This window comes from Lemur catta, chromosome 14 (assembly GCF_020740605.2).
Source record: "Lemur catta isolate mLemCat1 chromosome 14, mLemCat1.pri, whole genome shotgun sequence".
Lineage (NCBI taxonomy): Eukaryota > Metazoa > Chordata > Mammalia > Primates > Lemuridae > Lemur > Lemur catta.
The window spans coordinates 16,841,163-16,853,739 of NC_059141.1; the positions used below are offsets into that span (position 1 = coordinate 16,841,163).

General features: G+C 36.1%; 1 protein-coding gene across 8 annotated transcripts in view; it reads right to left on the minus strand.

Annotated features, from left to right (window-relative positions):
• Nucleotides 1-12,577, minus strand: part of ADD3 (adducin 3) — a 124,153-nt gene that overhangs the window by 21,320 nt on the left and 90,256 nt on the right. For all 8 annotated transcript variants that reach the window (XM_045568824.1, XM_045568830.1, XM_045568829.1 and 5 more), the window contains exon 2: nucleotides 9,351-9,574. In XM_045568824.1, coding sequence (XP_045424780.1) covers nucleotides 9,351-9,545 — 195 coding nt within the window. In that variant the 5' untranslated portion in view covers nucleotides 9,546-9,574. The remainder of the gene's footprint in view (nucleotides 1-9,350; nucleotides 9,575-12,577) is intronic.

Below are 12,577 nucleotides of genomic sequence, written 5' to 3' on the forward strand. Positions count from 1 at the left end.
TGAGAGCTGTGTACAAGACAGACAAACGCCTTCATACAGATGGGTAACGTGAGTATTTTACCATGCTTAAGGCTAAAATGAAAAAGAACCTTCCAGATATCCTCTTTTATCTTTATATAAACTACAGAAAACTTCTGGACACATGGCAATGGATCAATCTGCTTTTCTGAAACTTTATCTTCCCTTCAAAACCAAACCACTTAAACTTTTCTCACTTCAAAGCAGCTATAATCAAAATATTCTTTGATTAAGTAAAAAAAAATAAAAAAGATACCTACTATATGTCTCACTCATTACGGACATTATAACAGCTCTGAGAAACAGGCATTATCTATTTTATTGAATGTGCTGCCTGCATATTCTTCCAGGAAGAACTTAAGGCAGCTTCCATAGATTAAAATAATTACAAAATAAAATAATATAAATTAAATATAGGTACGAAAAATAGAGCTAAAGAGAAAACAAGCATAAGGAGGGCAGCCATAGCCAAGAGTGAAGTTAAGATACAAAGTGAAAGCCGTAAAATTGTATGCGTTTCCTAGAGATGGGCCAACTTTTATCTAAACTCTCTGGCAGCCATATGAATCAAGCCAAGCTGCTCAGTGTACTGATTTACAAAGGCCTTAAGATTAAAAACCAGTTACTCAAGAGAATCATAACTATTTATTAAACTGATGAGAAAGCTAAATAAGAAAGGTTGAAAACCTGTTCAAAGTCACACAGCTGGTAAAGGTCAGAGGCAAGGACACAGGTCAAATGCTCTTTTTCCATTAGTGAAAATGCCTTTTCATTTCCACATATCCCACAACATGTGAGTATCATTCTAAAGCTTTGGGACAGCTATGGCGTTTTAGAGGGATGTATAAGCCCTCTGAAATCAATTAAGAATAAGAGGAAAAATACGAATGCCCCCTTTAAGGTTGGTGAATAGCTTCTATGCAGCAAAGAAAATTTTCAAAGTAAATGAAATCTCCCTAGCCTTTTTATATAGTTGACAGTGCTTTAACAGGTAAGAATTCTCGTGCAAAAGGTTTGTCATGAATGTTCATAACTCATCTTTTAACTCATTTTTTAATGTTTCAAATGTTTTTGAAATATTGTTCAGATAATATGTCATAAAACAGTATAAAAGTTACTAGTGTTTAAAACTTTCAGCTGATTTTTAAAATTTACCAGTAAACCTTAAGCTTCTATTAAAATATTAAAAGAATAAAATTTTTATTTATTTTTATGGGCAGTTAATCATATTCCTACTAAAGTTCAATGTTAATAAAATAATCCTTTATAGTTGATTCATTTGAGTCTCACAACAAAGTCCTGAGATATGGCCAGGCACGGTGGCTCACGCCTGTAATCCTAGCACTCTGGGAGGCCGAGGCAGGTGGATCGCTCGAGGTCAGGAGTTCGAGATCAGCCTGAGCAATAGTAGACCCCCGTCTCTACTAAAAAATAGAAATTATCTGGCCAACTAAAAATATATATAGAAAAAAATTAGCCGGGCATGGTGGCGCATGCCTGTAGTCCCAGCTACTCAGGAGGCTAAGGCAATAGGATCCCTTAAGGCCAGGAGTTTGAGGTTGCTGTGAGCTAGGCTGACGCCACGGCACTCACTCTAGCCCGGGCAACAGAGCGAGACTCTGTCTCAAAAAAAAAAAAAAAAAAAAGTCCTAAGATAGGCAATGACTTGTTCAAGGCTGCAAAGCTAATAAGTAAATGGAATGAAGACTCAAATCTCGAACTCTCAATTGGGCACAGGATCTTTTCCTAATTTTTTCAGAGCTGGATTGTATCTCTGAAACCAAATACAACCAATAAGGCAGCAAGCATGTTGTGACCAGAAACGCTGAGTAAACCTCTTAGGCAAGATTAGAGCATCAGGTTGTAATTGTACATAAAGCAAAAAAATACACAGCAGCAGATTACAGTGATTCTGGAGTCCCAGGCTAAGTACTTGCCCTTTTGAGCCAGGAATTCATCAAAGCATAACGAGAAACTAGCTTATTATGAGCAGGGCAGCGAGGTCACATGCCGGGCATCTGAAGTCACATTAGCCAACAGTTCCCCAGAGTCTCCACTAGAGAAGAGCCAGGTTAAAAGATCAAACTCCACATACACAAAACCACAGTTTAAGCCATGTCTTCCTTCTCAGACACAGAAGAACAGAGAAGAGGAGGTAGTGGGGGCTGTTACATTTTGTGAAGATGAATAAGCCAGAGTGCAGTCAGGGTGCCAGATTCTTTATGACCTTCAAAAACCAAATTACAGTCTAAGGACTTATGATTATAATCTTCAAAGTGTTGCCCCAAAAGCATAATGTGCTGTAAATTAGCAATTTATATAATTTCCACAAAAATCGTTGCCTACGTGCTAGGCACGGCATTACATGCTTTTATGTTATTTCATTAAATTGTCACAGTAACTACATGAGGTATTTTCCCCATTTTACCAAACAAGGAAATGGAAGCTCAAGTTAAGTGAGTTTCCTAATGTCACATAACTAATAAGTGGTGGGTGAAGCAAAGATTTGAACCGAGATCCAAAACAAGTACTGTATACAAACATGTATAAAAAAATTTTGGAGCCAACCTCTCAGGAGGCTGAGGCAGGAGAATCACTGGAGCCCATTAGTTCGAGGCTGCAGTGAGCTATGATTACACCACTGCACTCTGGCCTGGGTGACAAAACAAGACTCTGTCTCTTTAAAAAAAAAATCGTATCAGTGAATTAAAACTGGAAATGATAAGAAAATGTACTGACCCCCAACTTAGGTGAAAACAGCTTGGTACTCCAAAATTTCCACCATCTGCAGCTACGTAATTTTTTGGCCTTATCTACCATTTACCTCATGCTCTGGTCTGGCCTATGAGGTTCATTCAGCATTGCCTGATGACAACTTGCACTCTCTAGCCTTGCTCATTCTATTTCATCTAATGCAAGCGCTGGCTTCCACTGGTCCTCTTCCTAATGAATTCTTACTCTTTATTCAACATTCATCTTAAATGCCACCTTCTCCTTGAAGTCCCTCCTCATCACCCTAGTTAGAAGGGATCTCTACCTTTTCCCCTCTTCCACACCCCAGTCTGAACTCTTAACACCCCCCTAAACTACAATTAGGGTACCTATCGTATGATTGTGATTGTTGATATATTTTTCATACTCCACTATAACATAATATCTGAAGACTGAAACTGTGTCATGTACATTTCTAGAGTCTTTGAGTGTCTAGTTCAGTGCTCGATTCATAAAATAGTAAGTTAGATTTTCTTTTTCTTTTCATTAACTCAGTCAAGATTGAAGAATCTGATCTCAATCTTGACTGAGTTAATAATGATAGCAAAGATCCATTTCATAGGTTATTAGCCAGAAAACAGTTTTATCACTCCATCACTTTAATGAGAAATTCCTCCTGTGTAAATTAGGTCTGTCAATCATCTACTGGGTGAAATTAATTTTCTTTAAATAAGAAATTCATCTTCATTGAATATTATAAATTTTTAAAAAGTCATTTAATTCTTCAACTCAAATAAAATCCTACTTGCAAATTTAGTTTGTCCCCAGAGCATTATAGTTTGGACAGCTCTCTCAAACACAGGCCCAAAAAGTATGGCAAAAAATAACTAGGTGAGGCCGGGGCGGTGGCTCACGCCTGTAATCCTAGCACTCTGGGAGGCTGAGGCGGGTGGATCGCTCGAGGTCAGGAGTTCGAGACCAGCCTGAGCAAGAGCAAGACCCTGTCTCTACTAAAAATAGAAACAAATTAGCTGGCCAACTAAAATATATATGGAAAAAATTAGCCGGGCATGGTGGCGCATGCCTGCAGTCCCAGCTACTCGGGAGGCTGAGGCAGTAGGATCGCTTAAGCCCAGGAGTTTGAGGTTGCTGTGAGCTAGGCTGACGCCACGGCACTCACTCTAGCCAGGGCAACAAAGTGACACTCTGTCTCAAAAAAAAAAAAAAAAAAAGAGTAGAAAAAAGTAACTAGGTGAAAAGCAAAACGTTTAAGTTAGACAGACGGTACCTTAAAAGCCTTATCTGAATCTCACACCCTTTTATTTTATACATTTCCTATCAACATTGAGGGGAGTGAGACCATAAACTGAATTTGTATGGTGTGAACAAAAATAAACTTCTAAAAATATGAAAGATTCAGAGATTTGAGATTCATGTCAGCTAAGAGTATACTTTACGTTTACATACATTCCTGTATACTATAGACCAAAAGTAGAATTAACTTGTGATATCAGATCTTATGCCTCTGTACACAAGATCAGAAGTGTCAATACATGAAATATTTTTTAGGTCATAGAAAAGAAGATGAATTTGATAAAGGAAAATGATCCGATACAATTATTTCAGTTAATGCAAAAAAACAAAAAACAAAAGGCAAACAAAAAAAGAAAAAAAGAAAGAAAGAAAGAAACTTAGGAAACTCAGGTAACAATACTGATAAACATCAGAGACATGAGAGATGGATTTTAAATATCCACATCTGGATGTTCTACCTCATAATAATTACTAGAGAGGAAAATTGGGGCAAAAAGGAAAAAAAAAAAGATTACAGACTTGCTGCTCCCAAGGCACCCTCCAATTATGCTATTAGATCTCTCCTAAAGTGGGATTAGGAGCATAACAAACTTACTTAGAATTTCTCCATTAAGAAATGTATTCATTTGGAAATAGAATATCACTGGCCCTGTTGAAAGGAGAAAAAACAAATAAACCAAATTTTCTTTTGGATGGTATCTCTCCTATACCTAAATCTTAACTAACATGAAGCTAAAGGTGAGAATAATATCTTTTCCCGAAGCTGCTATACCATAAAAATGTAAACAAAGCTAATAAAGAATACTTGCATCTTAAACGTACAAAGTGACCATATAGATCATGGTGATTTTGACCAATTATTCTAATTAAGTCACCCTGTTAACATTTAGGCCTTAATTCTAGTGATATCCTAAATGCACATGGCATTGAAGTTTCTCCTCCTTTCACAATAACCTTATAGCATTAGACAGTGCCCTGTTATTAAAAAATGTTAGTATGTCATGTGCCTGGCTTACACTAACTAAACTTCTACTGTCCTGTTTTTCAGTATAACATTGCACACTTGTGTCAACCAGCCTAAACTGCTTCCTACTGTGGCAAGGCTTAAGAAGCCAACCATTTTCCATACTAAACAGTCAAGTTCAGTAAGAGATTGACATTCAAGTGTTTAATGTCTCCTAGTCCACCCAGCTATTCACATATCCATCCATGCATTCAGAACTTACTAAATATCTACTCTGTTCAATGTGCTATCTGCTAGTTTTTAACTTATATGCTTCATTAACTTCGATGAAGCATCACTTAATTCCACCAGTTTGTCCTGGACACTTCATTTTGAGAAAAGGGGGGTAAATTACACCCTAAAGTCTCCATAGACATCACATATGAGGAGCACATTGGTTAAAGAGAACTTGTGGATTCTCTCTGTACTGCATTAATGAAATCTCCAGTTAAACTAGTTTACCCACTGGTATTTAATTTTTAAGATAAATATTTTCTTAAAAAAATTTAAATATGAAGAAAGGCTCTGGCATTCCTACAAAGAAGCAATAGTGTCAGCATGAAACAAATACTTTGTTCTTTTTTTTTCTCAGCTTAAAGTACTAAGGTGCTACTTTTGTCACCCAAATTTACATTTACACCAAAATGTCTTATGATTGGAAATTCTTCGTGGGTTAACTTGAGCAAGAGAATTTGAAGATGAATAAAACAATAATATATGGATGGAATTTCTTTCACTGTTATTGAATGTCATAAGTGGTACAGACTAGTGGTTAAGGGTGTGAGCTCTGGAGTTTAAATTCCTACCCCACCATTTAACTAAGCTATAAAACCTCTGGCAAGTTTTTTAATGTCTCTAAGTTTCAGTTTATTCATCTATAAACTAGGGATATTAATACTTCTTTAACTGAGTTGCTTTGAGGATTAAAGATTATCATACATACATAATAGGTGCCTGGCACATAATAAGTGCTTAATAAAAAAGTATTATACTTGGCTTTTATTTCTCTACTGATTTTCTTTCTTCCCAAATTAACTAAAAAATTTAAAGACAAGACTTATGCATCTGTTACTTACAAATATGAATTAGTAATATCTTTGATTATGATCTTAATTGGTTATGGATTTTGTCTAACAGAGTGAACCCCAATATTCACAGGAGACCCATAAAATTTTAAAAAGAATTATATTGGCAGAAACACTGCAAGCTTGGGCTGAAAGGAACAAAGACAGTACAACAGGTAAAAAGGCCTTTAGATCCCCAAAACCTCTGTAAGAAGAAAGCAGGCTGAGAAAAATACATAGTTGCCAACATGGGCTTCCATTCAGGGAAAATAAGGGATGATTCAGACAGTGGAACCAAGAACCCAGAGGGCAGCACCATGGAGATTCATTCATTCCCGGTAAGCAGTAGGACTGAGTACTCATCAAGGAACTTCCAAACATTTCACCCAGATGGATTTCACAATTGCTCTAGACCAGTCACTCCTTTGTATCACCTACTTTTCTCCTTTTTGAACAGGAATGTCTATAGCAGTTATCTTGAGGGCTGCTTGAGTGCATGAGTTTGAGGTTACAGTGTGCTATGATCATACTTGGGAATAGCCACTGCATCCACCTGGGCAATACAGTGAGACCCCACCTCTAAAAAAATAATAATAAAATGAGACCAGAGAATGGACAATTCTCCCCTCAAAAGGTTGAGCTTAATTTCTCCCCCCTTGAGTATGGGCTGAACTTAGTGACTCACTTATAACTTATAAATATGGTAGAAGTGATCATGTGTGTGATGTCTGATATTAGGTCATAAGAAGCATTGCAGGCTGCTGCCTCTTGGATACTTGATCTGGGGGAGAACACTCAAGCAGCCTCGGAGAAGAGTCCACGTGGCAAAGAGCTGTGGCTTTTTGCCAAATGCCATGTGAGTGATCCATCTTATAAGAGCAGATCCTCTAGCTCCAGTCAAGCCTTCAGATGACAGCAGCCCTGGCTAATGTTTTAACTGCAACTTTGAGAGAACTTGAGCCAGAATCACTCAGCTAAGCTACTCCTGAATTCCTAACCCACAGAAATGGTGAGATAATAAAGTCTTGTTGTTTTAAGTTACTAAGTTTTGGAGTACTTTGTTATTTAATGGTAGATAACTAATATTTAACATAAGCCACCATGTATCATTTCCTTTGGTTAAAATTTTCTGTTACATTAAAAGAAATTTGAAAACCACTATTCTAAAATACAACAGGAAGACAAAATTGACACACTTTTCCAAGTCTTTCACAAACAAGATTTTAAATTCATTAGCAAAGAAAAAATTATCAATCCACAATTCTTTTAAGCCTCAGTTTCCTCTGTTCCTATCTGGACAGAAAATGATTATTCTTATTCAGTGAATAGGGAAATAACAATCTATATGGTTTTTTTGTTTGTTTGTTTATTTATTTATTTTTTTTTGCAGACAGAGTCTGGCTCTGTTGCCTGGGCTAGAGTGCCATGGTGTTAGCCTAGCTCACAGCAACCTCAAACTCCTGGGCTTAAGCAATCCTTCTGCCTCAGTCTCCCCAGTAGCTGGGACTACAGACATGCGCCACCATGCCCAGCTAATTTTTTCTATCTTTAGTTGTTTGGCTAATTTGTTTCTATTTTTAGTAGAGACAGGGTCTTGCTCTTGCTCAGGCTGGTCTCGAACTCCTGACCTCGAGGATCCTCTCACCTTGGCCTCCTGGAGTGCTAGGATTACAGGCGTGAGCCACCGTGTCTGGCCAACAATTTATATGTTTGTCCTTTGCATTATTTCATTAAGTTTTCCAAGGTGTAAGTAAAATTGATACTTTTAAGCCAATTTACAAATAGAAATGCATTTGTATTAAATATAAAAAAATTTAAATATCTACTCAAAGTTACACTGTCTTTAGTTTAATGGATAAACTATAAAACAAAAACCCTGGCATGAAAATGTAGTTTAGTATTTTCATTTAAATTTTACAGTTAGAGTCAAATGGTCCCTCTTTGGAGCACTTCCCAAAGAAATCTCAAAATTTAATAATCATGAACCAAATCTAAATTTCATCTCAAACTTTCAATTACTATATGCTACCTATCACTACAATCATTTGGTTAATAAGTTAGTTCTTAAAAGTGGGGTTTCTTTAGAGGACCAAATAAATCTATTTTGATCCAAATAATGTGCCCTTCAAGTATTTATAAACATAGAAATTCAAGTTTGCCTAAAATAAGGCACTGAACATTTACTCTCTCATCATGACTTTTCTGGTTAATCTCCTTTCCATTTGGAAACGGTTTCTTTAGGAGCTATACTTTTATAATTCCTCAAAGCTTGCATTGCTTTTGTAAACTGTACTTCAGTGCTTTCAACCAAGAGCACTGGTATGGAGAATTAGAATGGAATTCTCCTTCAGCTTTGGACTCAACCTCTGTGATTGAATTCATAAGGACCACAACAAAAATGATTTACCAGGGCCACTTCAGGCACCTCTATGCCTTGGTACTGATTTTGGTACTCAAGTTGGAAACTTAATATATCCTTAACCTGGACATCATGTGTCTACGTGCTGAACATGCTGCCTTAAGGGGTGCATGACTTTCATTATGCATGAAGTTATTAATTAATTTTGTATCAAGCTGTTCTTTTTCCATCACTTACATGTGACCCGGGCAATTCTAAGAGTTTGTAAGAAAACTAACAAATCACTTGAATATGATTCACAAAGTCTGAATACTGCTATGCAGACAGAATTTTTAGCTTGAGCTGAATTTATAATCTCCTTTTAATTCAATTTGGTGTGCTTTCCCATATGTGTGCCTGCATTAGGTATAGTAACATTAGGCTGCCAAATCATAGACTTCCTCAAAAACCTTAAATCTTCCTATGTTGCTGTGAATGTCAAGATATCCAAAGGCAGAAGAAAATATATGCACGGAATGTAAGTAACTTGTTTCTTGGTTTCTATGACTTGTGTCTTTCTTTTCTTCACAGATATTCAGTCTGAAATGGGTGTCCTTGAATTCAGTAAAATCTTTTGTCCCCTTCAATGAAGCATTACACCAGAAAATACACAAAAGAAAATTTAAACCACCAAACACAATACTAGTTTGTCATTAAAGGTTTGCAAATCAAATATATGAATTAGGCGTCCATTTCTCCTTTGAAAGACTGGAAGTAACTGGTCACTCTTTCTCTATCCCTGGTTTAACCTGAGGGTAGTTTAAGATACCTTCTAAGCCTCATTATATCAAGGTTTCCAAAGAGGAAGAAAAATTTCAGCCTTCTAATTATTTCAACTTACAGGACTTTGCAGGATCTGAGTAACTCGCTTTCTCTGCTCCATCATATTGAAGTCTTGTCGTAGATCAGGAGACATGTTCCTCTCTCTAATGTATTCTGGGTCATTTTCATTGATGCGGTCAAAATATCTTTCTTTGTGAGGCATGCTGGGAGGAGGAGGAGTGGTTATCACGTCTTGGCTGGCATCTGAACTCATGTTTCAAGTCTGTGGCTTGTCCTTGTTATCTGCAATTAATAAACACAAAGAAAGGAGGACATTCCTAATAAATTCATTACAAAATTCAAATTTTACATGGGTCACACAACTTTTTAATTTTGCTCTCAGAATAAGAGTTGCAACTTTCTTTAACAAGTAGCTTCTCAAAAAAACATGAAAGCAATTTTTTATCCATGCAAAAGTATTTAGATTACAATGCTAAGTTGGAAATGTTTGCAGAGCTAATAAAAACTTATGGTTCAATCATGTTAATGTCATCAACGACCTTTTTAAGGAAGCAACAATCAAAATATCCAAAAGTAAAATGTCACAAATAGATGGCAAATTTTCACAATTAGTGAATACCGTCAGTGGATCTCCACCTTTCTTATCCATACTCTCATGTTAGACTGAACTTTGACCATATTTAATGACCACTATATTCTATAATGAATGTAATTTACCAGCATATGAGAGAAACAACTAAATTTTTCAAATGATTCCACAACTTCCTAGGGAAAATGTAACAACTGTTAAGGTTGCCAGACTATTCAACTTTAGCAGATGGTACTTCAACTCCCAGTAAAAAACAAAAAGTTATTCAGAAGCCACATGAAAAGCCATGATTCACTTAATTATCATGATTATTACTGATACTTAGGATAATCCTTGATTTTATGCCAGGGAAACAAATTCATCTGGGCTTTGCTACAGCTGAGCACCTAATCAACTATAGCTAGATCAGCGAGACAGTCATTTAACTTTCCCCACCCCCCCAACTGTGAGCTTCACTGAGCTTGAATAAATTCAACAAAAACTTTAACAACTCATAAGAAGTATACGCAAAATGGTCCCAGTTTTATTAATTGAAAGTTGGTTGTTCTCAAGTTGTTTCTCAAGATTCTGAGTCAAAGTAACACAGAAAATAACATGAGTTCATTTAAAACAGGTGTGAATATCTTTCTGCAGTCCTCTTTGCATCATCTTGCTGAACCTACAGCCCATATTTCATCCTAACAAGAGTTATTCTTAAATTCTATCTTTGTAAGTTTGATCTGATCACATCTTTCTCTTTCTTGAAATCTTAAATGGCTTCCTGTCATCCAAGGGATAAAACTCTTCAATGTTTACTAGTTTATCTTTCTATCATCACCTCAGTGTTTCCTTCACAGAGAATATAATTGCTTTACCTATAATAGGAACACGCAAGCCTAAGCTTTTTGTAATATAAAGAAAATCCCAGTAAAACCCATTCAACTATTTCAAAATGCTCCATTAAAAATTCTTTCCTTTCTCTTCAAAACTTCTGCATACAGAAATTCTAGTGATTCTCCAAAAGTATACTCTTTCGAATGGTCCTTCCAAGATGGCCTTTCAAAAATGGCACTGAAGCTATTGTACATCCATAGATCCTGAGGTTCAAAAACGAACCTTGACCTAAGTTTCATACCTTATTTGAAATTTAACTCACTTCTAGGTATATAACCAAAATAATTGAAAATGGGCAAACAAAAACTTGTACACGAATGTTCACGGTAGCACTATGCAAAATAGCCAGAAGGTAGAAACAACCCAAGTGTCCATCAATGGATGAATGGATAAAAAAAATGTGGTATATATCCACACAATGAAATACTATTTAGCCTTAACAGAAATGAAATACTGATACATGCTACAACATGAAGGACCTCAAAAACAATGCAAAGTAACAGCCGCCAGACAGAAAAGGTCACGTATTGTATGATTTCATTTACATGAAATATCCAGAATAGGCAAATCCATGGAGACCAAAAGCAAATTGGTGGTTGCCAGGGACTGGGGGGAGGGCAGAATGGGGAACTGGGTACTGGGTTTCTGTTTGGAGTTATGACAAACTGCTGGTTGTAGACAGCGGTGATGATTGCACAACACTGTGTCAAGGTACTAAATGCCACAGAATTGTACATTTTACAAAGGTTAAAATGGTAAGTTTTATGTGATATGTATTTTACTACAATTAAAAAGAACTCAGAAACTGGATCATACATTGTTGTGACAATATAACGTTATAGGCACTATGGCAAATGGTTTGGCATTTTCTTAAAAAAGTAAATATGCAAGTACAGTGTGACCCAGCAATTGTACTCCTGGTCATTTAACCCAGAGAAAGGAAAACTTATATTCACACAAAAATCTGCATACATATCTTTATACTAGCTTTATTTATAATAGCCACACACTGGAAATAATTCAGATGTTCAACAAGTAAATGATTAAACTGTGGTATATCCATACTATGGAATATTACCTGGCAATAAAAAGGAATGAATTGCTGATACATTCAAGAGACTGAATAAATACCCAGTGAATTATGCTGGGTGAAAAAAGCTAATCCCAAAAGGTTACATACTATGTGATTCCATTTATACAATATTCTTCAAATGAAAACATTATAGAAGTGGGGAACAGATTAGTGGTTGCCAGAGGGTAAGGAGGATTGTGTTTAAGAGAGAGAGAGATGTGTTCAACTACATTTTTACTCACTTTTCCCCAATGGTAACATCTTGTAAAACTGTAGCATAATATCACAGTTATGACATTGACATTGATACAATCTACTAATTTTATTCAGATTTTTCCCAGTTTTGCTTGTATTCATTTATATGCATTTAGTCCTCTGTAATTTTATCATGTGTATTGTGTTGCCCTTTTATAACCACACCCACCCCCTTCCTCCTGAGCACATCTCCTGCACGTGAATCTATAATTATCTAAAAATAAAGTTTAATTTACAAAAGGCCCTACTACAAGAATGGAAAAAGCAAACCTGCTAGTTTCCATTTGACATAAGTATGTGATCAGTTCCACAGCAGGGTAAAGCTACCTTATAATTATCTTGAGATATCTGCTGTACCAGGCAGTAAGTTTAAAATTTTTATTGTTAATTATTATGGGTACATAAGTTATATATATTTATGGGATGCATGTGATGTTTTGATATAGGCATACAATATGGAATAATCAAATGTATAATAATCAAATTAGGGTAATTG